Source organism: Sprattus sprattus, assembly GCF_963457725.1.
Source record: "Sprattus sprattus genome assembly, chromosome: 1".
Classification (NCBI taxonomy): Eukaryota; Metazoa; Chordata; class Actinopteri; order Clupeiformes; family Clupeidae; genus Sprattus; species Sprattus sprattus.
The window spans coordinates 69,957,734-69,970,548 of record NC_137920.1 but is presented as its reverse complement, the minus strand read 5'-3'; the positions used below and the strand labels follow the sequence as shown (position 1 = coordinate 69,970,548).

The 12,815-nt window shown below is 40.6% G+C and overlaps 1 protein-coding gene across 1 annotated transcript; it reads left to right on the top strand.

Moving 5' to 3' along the window:
* Nucleotides 1–3,027: 3,027 nt before the first annotated feature.
* On the top strand, nt 3,028–11,542 carry acsl4b (acyl-CoA synthetase long chain family member 4b; the record flags this gene model as incomplete). The annotated part of the gene is made up of 14 exons (XM_080839199.1): nt 3,028–3,255; nt 5,241–5,418; nt 5,640–5,749; nt 5,959–6,097; nt 6,402–6,552; nt 6,678–6,801; nt 7,047–7,118; nt 7,567–7,706; nt 7,884–8,056; nt 8,678–8,752; nt 9,721–9,909; nt 10,067–10,181; nt 10,605–10,762; nt 10,913–11,542. 14 exons carry the CDS (start codon nt 3,028–3,030, stop codon nt 11,068–11,070), a joined length of 2,010 nt encoding a protein of 669 aa, XP_080695325.1. The 3' UTR covers nt 11,071–11,542.
* Nucleotides 11,543–12,815: the final 1,273 nt, after the last annotated feature.

Below are 12,815 nucleotides of genomic sequence, written 5' to 3'. Positions count from 1 at the left end.
CATGGCATGCATGTCATTTTACTGGATGGTCCGGTTAGGGGATAGCTTGTGGATAGATGAATGTTTGTGCTAATATGTAAACGGGCTGGCATCCGGCTGTGTTAAACTTTTTAAAGGGTTGTTGATCTAGTTCTCTTCCAGGCAGCTGGCCACAACACCCACTCCTGCATTGTTTATTACATTTACCCGATGTTTGTCATGTTGTTGGACCAGTTCAGTTCTGTGGCTCTTTCTCCTTCATGATTCAAGACAGGGGTGTGACAACCTGTATCACCGGTGCTCATCAGCAATGTCTTTGGACTCTAAACTTCACACTGTTTACATGAGATGTGTGTGGGAACAAGATGGAGATGCTCTGTATGTGGATATGGGGGGAACCCATTGCAGGTCTGAACGACACTAACATGTGTGATTCATTCAAACCCACAGACACACACTCAATCTCAGTCCCAAACATTTATGTCAGTCCTTTTACATGAATGTACTGCTATCATCATTTGTGAGTTATGTGTGTGTGTGTGAAACACCTATTCAAGACTTTGCTCTGGAATGTAATGATGCATATAACATCCCAAAGAGGTATAGACACGTTGCTCCAACATATCTTAACTGTTAATTCATGTGAGCAGTAACATTTGGAGATGGCATGTAACAGCAAATGTTATCATGAGACATGTTCTGCTCTCCGACAAAGGTCAACAAGTTGATATACTCAGACAGTGGAATTGATATGTCTGCTGAAATGCCTTGGTAAAGGACCAACCATATTGCTGATAAACCTCATTACCTTGGAAATGTATTTACTTTGTTTTACCTTTAACCCAAATAACATCCAAATGCAAGATATCAACATTAAATCTAAATCAGTCAAGGTGGAGTAATGGCCTTAGCCACAGCTTGTCACTTGTGTAACCGTATCCAGATTGTGACACAACCTTGAAGTGACACCATAAGGTCCCTCTTAACACTGATATGCATGACCTCACTATAAGGAGTGTTCCCACATATGCCCGCATTTCATCACAATCTTATTGCTATATAGCTTCTAGTTCTAGAGTTGTTTGCTATTCTTGGACACTTCAGTACTTTTCTCTTGGTCACTGTGAGGTCTATGCCTTTGTGAAATGTAAAATTTATGTTTTCTTTTAGTGAGATAGTAAAATGTGTTTAGACAGTTAAGAAATGTTAACTAAATCAAATGAGAAATCACTTTGACAGTGGCATGCTTTGTTTATGAGTGTTTATAAACACCATGCATCCTTCAGGTGTTGCTGCCCACCTTCTTCTACTTTGTGTACATGAGAGAGACAGACAGGGAGGCACGAGAGACAGACAGGTAGGGCACGAGAGACAGACAGAGAACAACTGAATAACATGAGTAATGGAACGGGTGAGAGACGCAGAACAACCAGAGTAAAACCATAGGAATGTTGTGTGTGTAAGAGTGAGACTGTGTGAGGGAGAATGAGTGTGAGGAAAAAATGCGTTTGTGAATGTTGCAAGACATGCGCGTAGATTCCAGTCACTCCCTCCGCATTGTACTGCCAGGTACGTTTGTCAGGGGGTGTGCATGTGCGCAGACAGAGAGAGAGAGAGAGAGAGAGGTACGTGGGTCAGGGGGTGTGCATGTGCGCAGACAGAGAGAGAGAGAGAGAGAGAGGTACGTGGGTCAGGGGGTGTGCATGTGCGCAGACAGAGAGAGAGAGAGAGAGAGAGAGAGAGGTACGTGGGTCAGGGGGTGTGCATGTGCGCAGACAGAGAGAGAGAGAGAGAGAGAGGTACGTGGGTCAGGGGGTGTGCATGTGCGCAGACAGAGAGAGAGAGAGAGAGAGAGGTACGTGGGTCAGGGGGTGTGCATGTGCGCAGACAGAGAGAGAGAGAGAGAGAGAGAGAGAGGTACGTGGGTCAGGGGGTGTGCATGTGCGCAGACAGAGAGAGAGAGAGAGAGAGAGAGGTACGTGGGTCAGGGGGTGTGCATGTGCGGGATGTTACTCGAGAACAGATGACTAAAAGGAACTGCATCACTTCCTCTTTCCTGAATTCCTAACATGATAGGTTAAGATGAGTGGTGGGTGGTAACTAAAGCTCCCTTGGGGATGTGGTAGCTGAGCAAGTTTACAGCTGTTTAAACCTAGGAGAGAGAAAGAGAGATCAGTTCAAAGAAAGGAGAAGCCTCTCATTGACTTAAACATACTTCTGCCACAGGAGGAGACGAAAGGAGAAGACATTTTCATCTATACAACAACTAGGAATAGGTAAACGGGCTCAATACTGTTCATTAGTTCATGTGTTCTCCACCCCTTTTTGTCTTGCATGTCCTCTAGTAACCCAGAGTTTACAGGCTTTGCCAATGTTTAGAGGTTTGCTTCGCCCCACTTAATGTCTGTAATGTCTGAACAGACTTCAGATGATCGGACTGTAAAGTGACGTGGAAGGAGTTTCTAAGAGGTTTTACAGAGTTATGCTGCATAGCAACTTGATTTAATGTATGCTTTGCCATTATGAAGGTTTATGTAGTTAATGTAGGGTCATTTAATTTTAAAATCTGAAAAGTGATCCTGAATGAATCTTTTTCTGGGTCTCTTGCCACATGCTCAGTGATCTGAAAACTTTTTTTTTACTGGCACAACTACCGTTTGCGCATTTTGGCATTTGCACACCTTCCATAAACAATAAAAAGGCCAGTTCTGAAGAACTGTCATACTGAGTGCACCCAAAGCTATGCTGGTCTGGAGCTCTGCCTTCATGGAATTACTCATTGTACACCGCAGTGCTTTGGCAGACAGCCCTGCTTTTAGCTAATCTTGAATGTATCGATAGACAGCCAGGCATAATATACCTTAAGAAAGACTTTGTCTTACAAATGACAACAAAAATAAAAGGATTTAGGAACACAAACACTAAAAACGACACATGATTACAAAACAAGACATGATTGCAAATCAGTCTGTTTCCAGTAATGTTTGTTGCTTGGATCTGGTTTTCTCTTCACATTTCTGGTTTGTTGTTTTTTGTCAGTGTGAAGCTATGGCCAACAGCATGAAAGCCAAGTCAATAAGTGGTCATCCAGAGGGGCCGTACCGGGCTGTAGAGGCCTTGGACAGTCTAGCGCATATGGCTTTTGAGGGGAAGGACACACTGGATAAGCTGTTTGAGCATACAGTGCAAAGATTTGGCAAGGCGCCGTGTCTGGGCACCCGAGACATCCTGAGTGAGGAGACTGAGACACAACCCAACGGGAAGATCTTCAAGAAGGTAAACGTCATGGTCTGAGTGTCATTTCGATCTAGTCAGGAAGATCTTCAAGAAGGTAAACGTCATGGTCTGAGTGTCATTTTGATCTAGTCAGGAAGATCTTCAAGAAGGTAAATGTCATGGTCTGAGTGTCATCATGATCTAGTCAGGAAGATCTTCAAGAAGGTAAACGTCATGGTCTGAGTGTCATTTTGATCTAGTCAGGAAGATCTTCAAGAAGGTAAACGTCATTGTCTGAGTGTCATTTCGATCTAGTCAGGAAGATCTTCAAGAAGGTAAACGTCATTGTCTGAGTGTCATTTCGATCTAGTCAGGAAGATCTTCAAGAAGGTAAAAGTCTTGGTCTGAGTGTCATTTTGATCTAGTCAGGAAGATCTTCAAGAAGGTAAACATCATGGTCTGAGTGTCATTATGATCTAGTCAGGAAGATCTTCAAGAAGGTAAACGTCATGGTCTGAGTGTCATTATGATCTACTCAGGAAGATCTTCAAGATGGTAAACGTCATGGTCTGAGTGTCATTATGATCTACTCAGGAAGATCTTCATAACATTGGTCTGACTTGGCCCTCACACAGTTAATTAAAATTACTTTACTTCAGATAAAATAGATTATTAGCAATGTGCATCTGTATAATGACAAGCAAGTATTGAGTTAGAATAGTTTCAAAATTCACAAGTAAATGTCACACTACTCACAAATGTATTTCCTGATTCAAATATACCTGTCACGCACTTCACAAATGTAAACGTTTGTTACATTTAGACTAACGAAGGTGCATTTGCAAACCGCTTTTGACTTGTGGATTTTTAACACTTTTCTGACGCGGCTTGATTCACAAATGCATTTTGTTTTTTTCAAAAGGACATTCTCTGCAGCCTATCTGCAACTGTAATTGTCATTTCAGCTGACATGGACATTATGCATACAACCAATTTCACAAAGTATAGAATTGGGTTGAGACCTTGCATCTACTGGTTGACTTTGCTTTAACTCAATGATTTAATTATTGCTCCACTCTAAATGAACAGGGAACTTACGAGCAGCTCTGATGAACTATGGTATATCAGTGCCTCTCTGCAATGAGTTCTGGGATCTTACTGGATTTTTTGATCAGGTTACACAGCATCTTAATAGCCAATCCTGACTTTATACTATTTCCTATCTTCTTTGACGTCCCCATTTCTGGAGGCAGTGTAGTGAAAATAGTTCAGAAGAGCACAAAGCTGGCAGGTCGGATGATTGGCCATTCCTTCAAATATTCGTAGGTCAAGCATGTTCAATCGAGTACAACAAGGGGTTTAACAACATAAACATGTTATATTCCCACTTGGTGGGCAGCTACCAGACGCTATTGAAACATGGATTCCTCTGTGTAATCAGTTGTATGCAGATGTCTGTTATGGTGTAGTAGTCCGCATAACTGGACACTGCGCAGACGTAACGCAGTGTGCCCACATTCAATCATGCCCTTGAATTTATGTTCATGTGATTGTCAGAAATTGTAAGAGGCATCTTGAATTTGGGTTAAAGTGATGGGCAAAATTGTAAGATACATCATGTAAGGCTGCAGAGAATGTCCTTTTCCAAAAAATGCATTTGTGAATCAAGCCGCATCAGGAAAGAGTAAAAATTCCAGCGTTTACATATGTGAATTATGTGAATTTTTTTGTAAATTCATTGAATTTATTTGTGAATCTATTCTAGCTCCATACATTTGCTACTATATTGCTCTCTCTCTGCATTTATCTGAATTGGGTGGTTCTGGCAAATATTGTATGCTGAATTTACTCAGCCTGATAATCACACATGGAGCATTTCTTATCTGTCTGTTTTGTAGAAGTTTTGAATTGCCCGTTGCTGTATTTTCTTATTTTATTTTAACATAAAGGCTATTGGCCATGGAATTCTATATATGTACATACATGATACTGTATACTATGTGAAAAACTCAAGTAAAGTGCTTTGTGTAATGTTTTGCTTGTAGTTGGTCCTGGGCGAGTACCACTGGATGTCTTATGAGGAAGTGAATCAAGCAGCGCGCTTTTTTGGCAGCGGCCTTGCAGCGATAGGTCAGCAGCCAAAGGGAACCATCGCAATCTTCTGTGAAACACGGGCTGAGTGGATGATTGCAGCTCAGGCGTGCTTCAAACGTAACTTCCCCTGTAAGACCTGTGACATCCTCCCTTTCTTCTGTCTTCATCGGCGTTACACATACAGTTAGACAGATATTTATATATTTACAGACACATGCACATTAAAGTTTTGCATTCCATTGTGGTGACAACCGTCGAGCCAAATGTTTTTTTGCATGACCTCATCCCTAAGCCTCATTCCTTTAATGTATGTTGTGTGTGTGTGTGTGTGTGTGTGTGTGTGTGTGCAGTGGTAACACTTTATGCAACGCTGGGGGAAGATGCAGTTGCCTATGGGCTGAATGAGTGTGGTGCCACACACCTTATCACAAGTGTGGAACTCATGGAGACCAAACTAAAGGTGACAAATCAGATATGAATATTTATCTTCCACATAAGGGCATCAATATCTGCAGCATACTAGTCATTATATAATCAACATTATAAATAAACATGACATAGATGTTTATTGCAGCAGCTTGGTGTGAATTGATGGAATTGCCAGATTTATCCGCATGCTGCTAGTCCACTTGGCCTGCAACTTTCCTTTTCTCTTCCTGACTATGTTAGGGCATCTTGTCCAGTGTCCCGGCTTTGACCCATGTCATCTATGTGGACAGTAAGGATGTGAATACTGCTGGCTACCCTGAGTCTCTTGTGATCCAAAGCATGCAGTCAGTCACGGACCTGGGAGCCATACCTGAAAACTGTAAGTAACTCAACGTAACGGTGTTAATTATGGGCATGCGTGTGTTATTGGCAAACGTTCTTGTTGTCATGGTAATCCATTATTAAACCGAGAATATCGATTGTTAATCCATTATTCAATTTAACATTTTGATTGTTTAACTGAATAGCCGATGTTTGACACTGTCCGATAACTGACGTAGCTACGCCATGTCCAATTGCAGGCATCTAAGCAGATTTAAAAGACACATTTTAAATGAAACTGAAAGCAGAACTGTCTTTGGCCTGTTCTTAACCGTCTCCTCTCTGGTTCCTGTGTCCATAAGTGAATATGGCGGTGGATCCCCCACTTCCCTCTGACCTGGCAATGGTGATGTACACCAGTGGCTCTACGGGCTCCCCCAAAGGAGTCATGATTGTCCATAGCAACCTCATTGCTGGTATGACAGGCCAGTGCCAAAGAATTCCTGGTCTGGGGTAAGCAGTATGAGCGTATACAGTGCCAAATCACATAACCAGTTCCTCTACCAGAATATACTGTTATCATTATGGCACATAAAGGCCAGTGTGGCTACTGTGTTTAAATGGCTCACTCTGTACAGTCCCCAGGACTCATACATTGGTTATTTGCCACTGGCCCACGTCCTCGAATTGACAGCGGAAATATCCTGCATAACCTATGGCTGCAGGGTCGGTTACTCCTCCCCCCAGACCCTCTCAGATCAGGTACTCGGCATCATTACTGTGCATGAAATCTGCAGTGCCTTACAGACACATTCATACCCAATCCTATATTTTGGTTTGTTAATTAGCTAAGCTACTGCTAGGCCTAATGAGATATTTTGATAATTTTATCACTTTGGATATGTTTAGACCTCCAGCTACATTTCAGTTTAAAATGTACATGTAAGTAGCATTTGCAAAGCCTCTTCACAATTAACTGGCGTTAAATTCCTGTGGTTTCCTTATAGTCAACGAAGATCAAAAAAGGAACTAAGGGAGACTGCACAATCCTTCAGCCCACACTCATGGCAGCTGTACCGGTATACACACTCCTCCATCTCTCTCTCTCAGTCTATTATAACTTATTAAACTTCACTTTTCTATTTTTTGTAATTCACGACTCCTGAATTACAACTGAACTAATATTAGATTACTGTTGTAAAATCATTATGAATCCTCATCTATCCTATTATTTGGAGTTATGCATGCTTTAGGGGTTAGCATAGCATTGCTGTATTTATCTGATTTCTGTTTGGGCTTTTGTGGTGAGGGGAGGATGTTGCTAAAGAGCTGAAAGTCTGAATTATTAACACAGGAAGGTGTTGATAACCACGCTTTACGGCCTTCCTTTGCGTGTGTGTGTCTGTGTGTGTGTGTGTGTGTGTGTGTGTGTGTGTGTGTGTGTGTGTGTGTGTGTGTGTGTGTGTGTGTGTGTGTGTGTGTGTGTGTGTAAGCTGAAAATAAATATGCCCCGACTGTGTGTTGCAGGAGATAATGGACCGGATCTATAAGAATGTGATGAATAAAGTTCAAGACATGAATTACATGCAGAGGACTCTATTCAAAATGGGATACAACTACAAACTCGAGCAGCTCAAATTGGGCCACGATACTCCCATTTGCAACATGTAAGTAACACTTAAGACAAAACAGTCCAGGGCTCTCCCCTCAACACAGCTGTGTTTACAAGAAGCCCTGGCTCAGTCTGTCCGACCTCAGACTAATGCATTCACTAACCTAAGCTGAAATGACTCCTCCTGTCCAATCTCAGAGACAGTTTGGAATAACATGTCTGTCCTTGACAGGCTTTTGTTTGCGAAAGTGAAGGCTTTACTGGGGGGCAACCTAAGGAGGATGCTGTCAGGCGGTGCACCCCTGTCCCCAACCACCCAGTACTTCATGAACGTGTGCTTCTCCATTTCTGTGAGCAAGGGCTATGGCCTCACAGAGACCTGTGGAGCTGGCACCATCACTCAGAGTAAGCCTCGGCCTAACCTAAACCGCAACTCCATTAACCCAACCCGGCTCAATGCCCCACCCAACACACAGGTCATTGACTAGACATTGTGGAATGTTAAAACATTCAATTGTGGAAAGCTAAATGTTCTGATACTGTATGATGCAGCTTGGGGGCACGCATTCACATGTATATACATGCACCCGTCAAGCTCCCGTCATGTCTATATTCATGAACAAACTTGGGATTACTCAAAATGATAAGTTAGATCATTCCGTTACGGTAATGCATTTGAAAACATTTCTGTCATGAATGTACCAGCTTTTAAACCTGGGTAAAAGATCTACTTGTTTTATGTAAATTTGCCCACTATGGAATATATTGTTTTGTAATCAGATTGAGTCTACATGCCCCATAAATCTTTTGCACTGCAGTGAAACCACAGGAATGTGTGAACTATGGTAAGAGGTGTTTCCACGTGGCAATGCAGGTCAGGACTAGACAGCTTGTGTTTTTGCACGCTACCATTCGCATTAGCAAAGGAAAAGACCTTTGAGGTTTTATCCGCTTTTCACTTTGTTTTGCCAGAATTTGGAATTAAATGATCTCTCTCTCTATCTCTCTCTCCCTCTTACACTTTAGATTTTGACCACAGCACCAAAAGAGTTGGAGCCCCACTTATCTGCTCTGAGATCAAATTACGAGACTGGTTAGAGGGTAAGGCTCTCTCTCATACACACACAAACACACATTTACACTAAAACAGACATGTAACTTTCATGGATATTGCAGAGCAAGAGCTCAGCCCGTTTTCTCAGTGCTGTGTACCAAGCAGTACCAAGTGTATCTGTTGATTCATTTGAACTACCCTAAACAGTAATGCCATTGTCTGATGAAAACGTAATGCTGAAAATGATTTTTTTTTTTTGTATCAGTGAAAAGCAGACCAAATTAGGTTTTATGTTTAATTTGGTATTCAAAGCACGAGATAAAGCTGCAGAGAATGCAGATGTCATTCTGCCTGCTTTGTCTTTAACAAAGACCCACACGGACTTATTAACACAAGTATGACTTTATAGACCAATTATAACTGATATTTTGAGAGATTCCTATTTACGAAACTTCAATGAAAGAACTAACATAAAGAAAACATGTTAGTGTATCTATTTGGTGAGTTCATTTAAACTATTAAAAATGTGCTAATTCACAAGTTCAATATTTTTAAGGTGTGCAGGATGTAAGGTTCTGGCACTACTTCTCTGATACCTCTATCGCAGTATACAGTATTTTTTGTACACCAACACCGTGACCTCCTTCCTGGTCAGACAGTTCTGACCGTTATGACCAGGGTGCTTTTTCAATTAGTTTGGGAGCAGTACAATGTACTCGTGCACATTCATGGTGGTACCATGCAGGAAGTCAGGAAGTTAAAAATTTGACATACTATTCACAATAAAACCTTTTTTTTCATGAAATATAATTCCTGGTAGCCCTCTTACATGCTGTGTGCAGTCCACATGATTTACAAGTGGATACATCAGAGAACATATAAACAAATGTAATGTTTATGGAAAGTAGATGTTTTATGGAAAAATAAAAAGCCAAATAGTTAATAATAGGAAATGGTGTGGCATGCACAAAAGTACCTGTGTGAGGCAGACAGTCAACATGAATCTATTTGACAGGCGGCTACACCAGTGGGGATAAGCCTAATCCCCGTGGTGAGATCATGATCGGAGGGCCTAATGTGGCTTTGGGCTACTATAAGAATGATGGTCTGAATGAAGATTTCTTGGAGGATGCCAATGGCCAGCGGTGGTTCTGCACAGGAGATATTGGAGAGATTCACCCAGACGGTAGTTTACAGATTGTGGGTGAGTAAAAACAAATTTAGTTTGTACCCAAACCATTTCATGGTACTCCGACATTCACCTATACATTTTTGAAGTAACAGAATTTCTCTCCTCTCTCTCTCTCTCTATCGCTCTGTTTCTCTCTCCATCTCCCTTGGTAACGAATCTCGGCTGTCAGACCGTAAGAAGGACTTAGTGAAGCTGCCGGCAGGGGAGTATGTCTCTCTGGGAAAGGTGGAATCAGTACTGAAAAACTGCCCCCTTGTTGACAACATCTGTGCCTATGCCAACAGGTACCCTGCTCAATGTAAAACTAGGTCAAGACCATACCCGTGTTCCTACTGTCTATAAAAGCTTACACTTACTTCAGGATTGTGGTATAACGGTGGTTTTAAAAGGTATGCATAACCCAGGTAAATGTTCCAACTTGTTTTTTAGATAAAACTGTAGCGGTTCAGCGGTGCAGATTATTTTCATTTTAGACTCGAGAAGGTGTGGTTCTATGAGTCTATGCAGCACACAGTGACTCGATGCAGGCAAACTGCTCAGATGTGTGCGGGGGAGGCTGTTTTACTTACTTTTGTGGTCTTTGTGGGTTGGCTTATTAGTCACACTTCCTCTGTTCGGTTGTACGGCGAGGTTTCAAGAGACATTTTACCCTAGAGGGTTTTGTAATCTGTGTAACCTGTGCTAAAGTCTTCCTCACCTCTACTCAGTGACCAGAGCTACGTGATCTGCTTTGTGGTACCAAACCAGAAGCAGCTGACAGCATTGGCCAACAAGAGTGGCGTAGAGGGAGAGTGGGGTGAGCTCTGCAGCCATCCTTCTGTGGAGGCAGAGGTTCTGAACGCCATCAAGGAAGTTGCAACGTCCAGTAAGCTCCACTTTACAAACTCAGTCATGTTATTTAGTTTTCACATTCTGAACACATAGTGCCAATAGACCAATATTTTGAGTTTGTTATTTGTTTGTCGAGTATTTTTTGATGGTGTATTTTTCTAATTTGGTTTGATATCTTAACAAGGTAAACTGCAGCGGTTTGAGATTCCAGTGAAAGTGTGTCTGAGCCCAGAACCCTGGACACCAGAGACGGGGTTGGTCACGGATGCATTCAAACTGAAAAGGACGGAGCTGAGGAAGCACTACTTGTCAGACATTGAGAGAATGTATGGAGCAAAGTAGAAACAAATGGACAGACTAAAAAAATAATCTCCCGTGGTACTTTTCATCTCTTACAAATGTGGACATTTTGGGGCATTGTTTTGCAATTTGTGACATAATAATAATAATGTGACATAAATAAGCTCATTAGCTTTGCCGTGGTGTAAGTTAAAAATTACAACATTGTACAGTTAGAGAATAATATTATTCCCAGAGGAAAATATTTGATGTAAATACAGAAGGTCACTGTTAACAGTGTTCACACTTTTTGTACTATTATTAATGTCTTTTATATTTTGGGGCTCCTAGTCTAGTCTCTGTACGTAGAGTATCAGTGTTTGTCCAATATTCATGTGGTCAGGAGTGGAGGATGATTATCAGATATCAGTGTGGAGGCATGAACAGCCACAGTGGAGGATATGATGTCACAGTGGAGGATATGATGTCACAGTGGAGAATATGATGTCTGTATTTTTTAGAGCATACTGCTCTCTGGAGGGCATTTGTCCAACTATTTTGGTCCTTATAATTCTACACTTTATCGTCTTATTGAGCTATTTATGCTATTTCACCTATGAATTACATTTCCATTTTCATACAACTAAGTACGTCTTCATTTTTTTCAGCCACAGCTGTCATTATACCTTTATGAAATACAGCGCTTGTCATTATTATTAGTAAAGTCTATGTTACAGATGCATAATGTTCTTTTATTCATTTGAGAAAGCTGTTTTAAACAAATAATTATCAGAAAGAAGCAGACATTTTATTCTGAAATTGTATTTAAGTATTCAGACATTTTATTACGAAAAACAACCAAACAGTTTTATCATATTAATTCACCCAATCAGCTATGTGACATCTCAACCTTTTCTTTAACATTGATATTAGAATTATGCAAGTATACAATAATGCAGTACTGCATTTCAGAGTGACCTTGATGGGAAGTGTGGTTGTAATATGTCAGAAAGATAGACCAGAGTTTGCCCATTTAATGATTTATCTGCAAACAATAAAATCTTTAAATTAATCAGGGAGCCAGTGAAACGAAGCCAGTAAGGGGTAAATGTGCTATTACTTGTGTGTTCCTCTTACAATGCCTATACTGCCACTGATAAAATTATAAACATTAAACACTGCAACAGTGTTGTCACACTTGCATAAATTAAACACAACATTGATATTTAGGTGTGAACCTACTCAGTAGTGTACTTACTGATTCACAATCAGTGTGGGACAACACAATGAGATTTTGTTATTTGTTACGTATCTCTATTATTTTAGTTTAGGTCACAAGTGATAAAGTAACGTCTGTACAAATATTGTAGCGGATGTATTCCTCTTCTATATTAATCTCAAAGATGGAGATGAAAGGATATCATCTGTACAAGTATGAAACTAATAATATGTTTAAAGTATATGAAACTTGAGCACATAAGACTTTCTGGGTATAATATAAATGTGTAAATGTAATGTATAAAAGTGTTTTTTCATCCCTTTTATTTATTTTCTTTTCTGTGATGACAATTTTCCACATCCAGTCTAAATCTGACCTTAACCTTTTATAGACCAAATCATATTCTGCAGTGGCAGCTGGAATATTGAACTTTCATTTTTACTTATTGCTTTAAGATTAAAACTGTATATAGAAAGTTATATTATTTTATATAAATAGGGGCAATTAGTTGTATACTTTGTAGACCAGCATTGGGACATTGTGAGTAATTTGGAAATATTTGAAAAACGTGACCATTAAACATCTACTA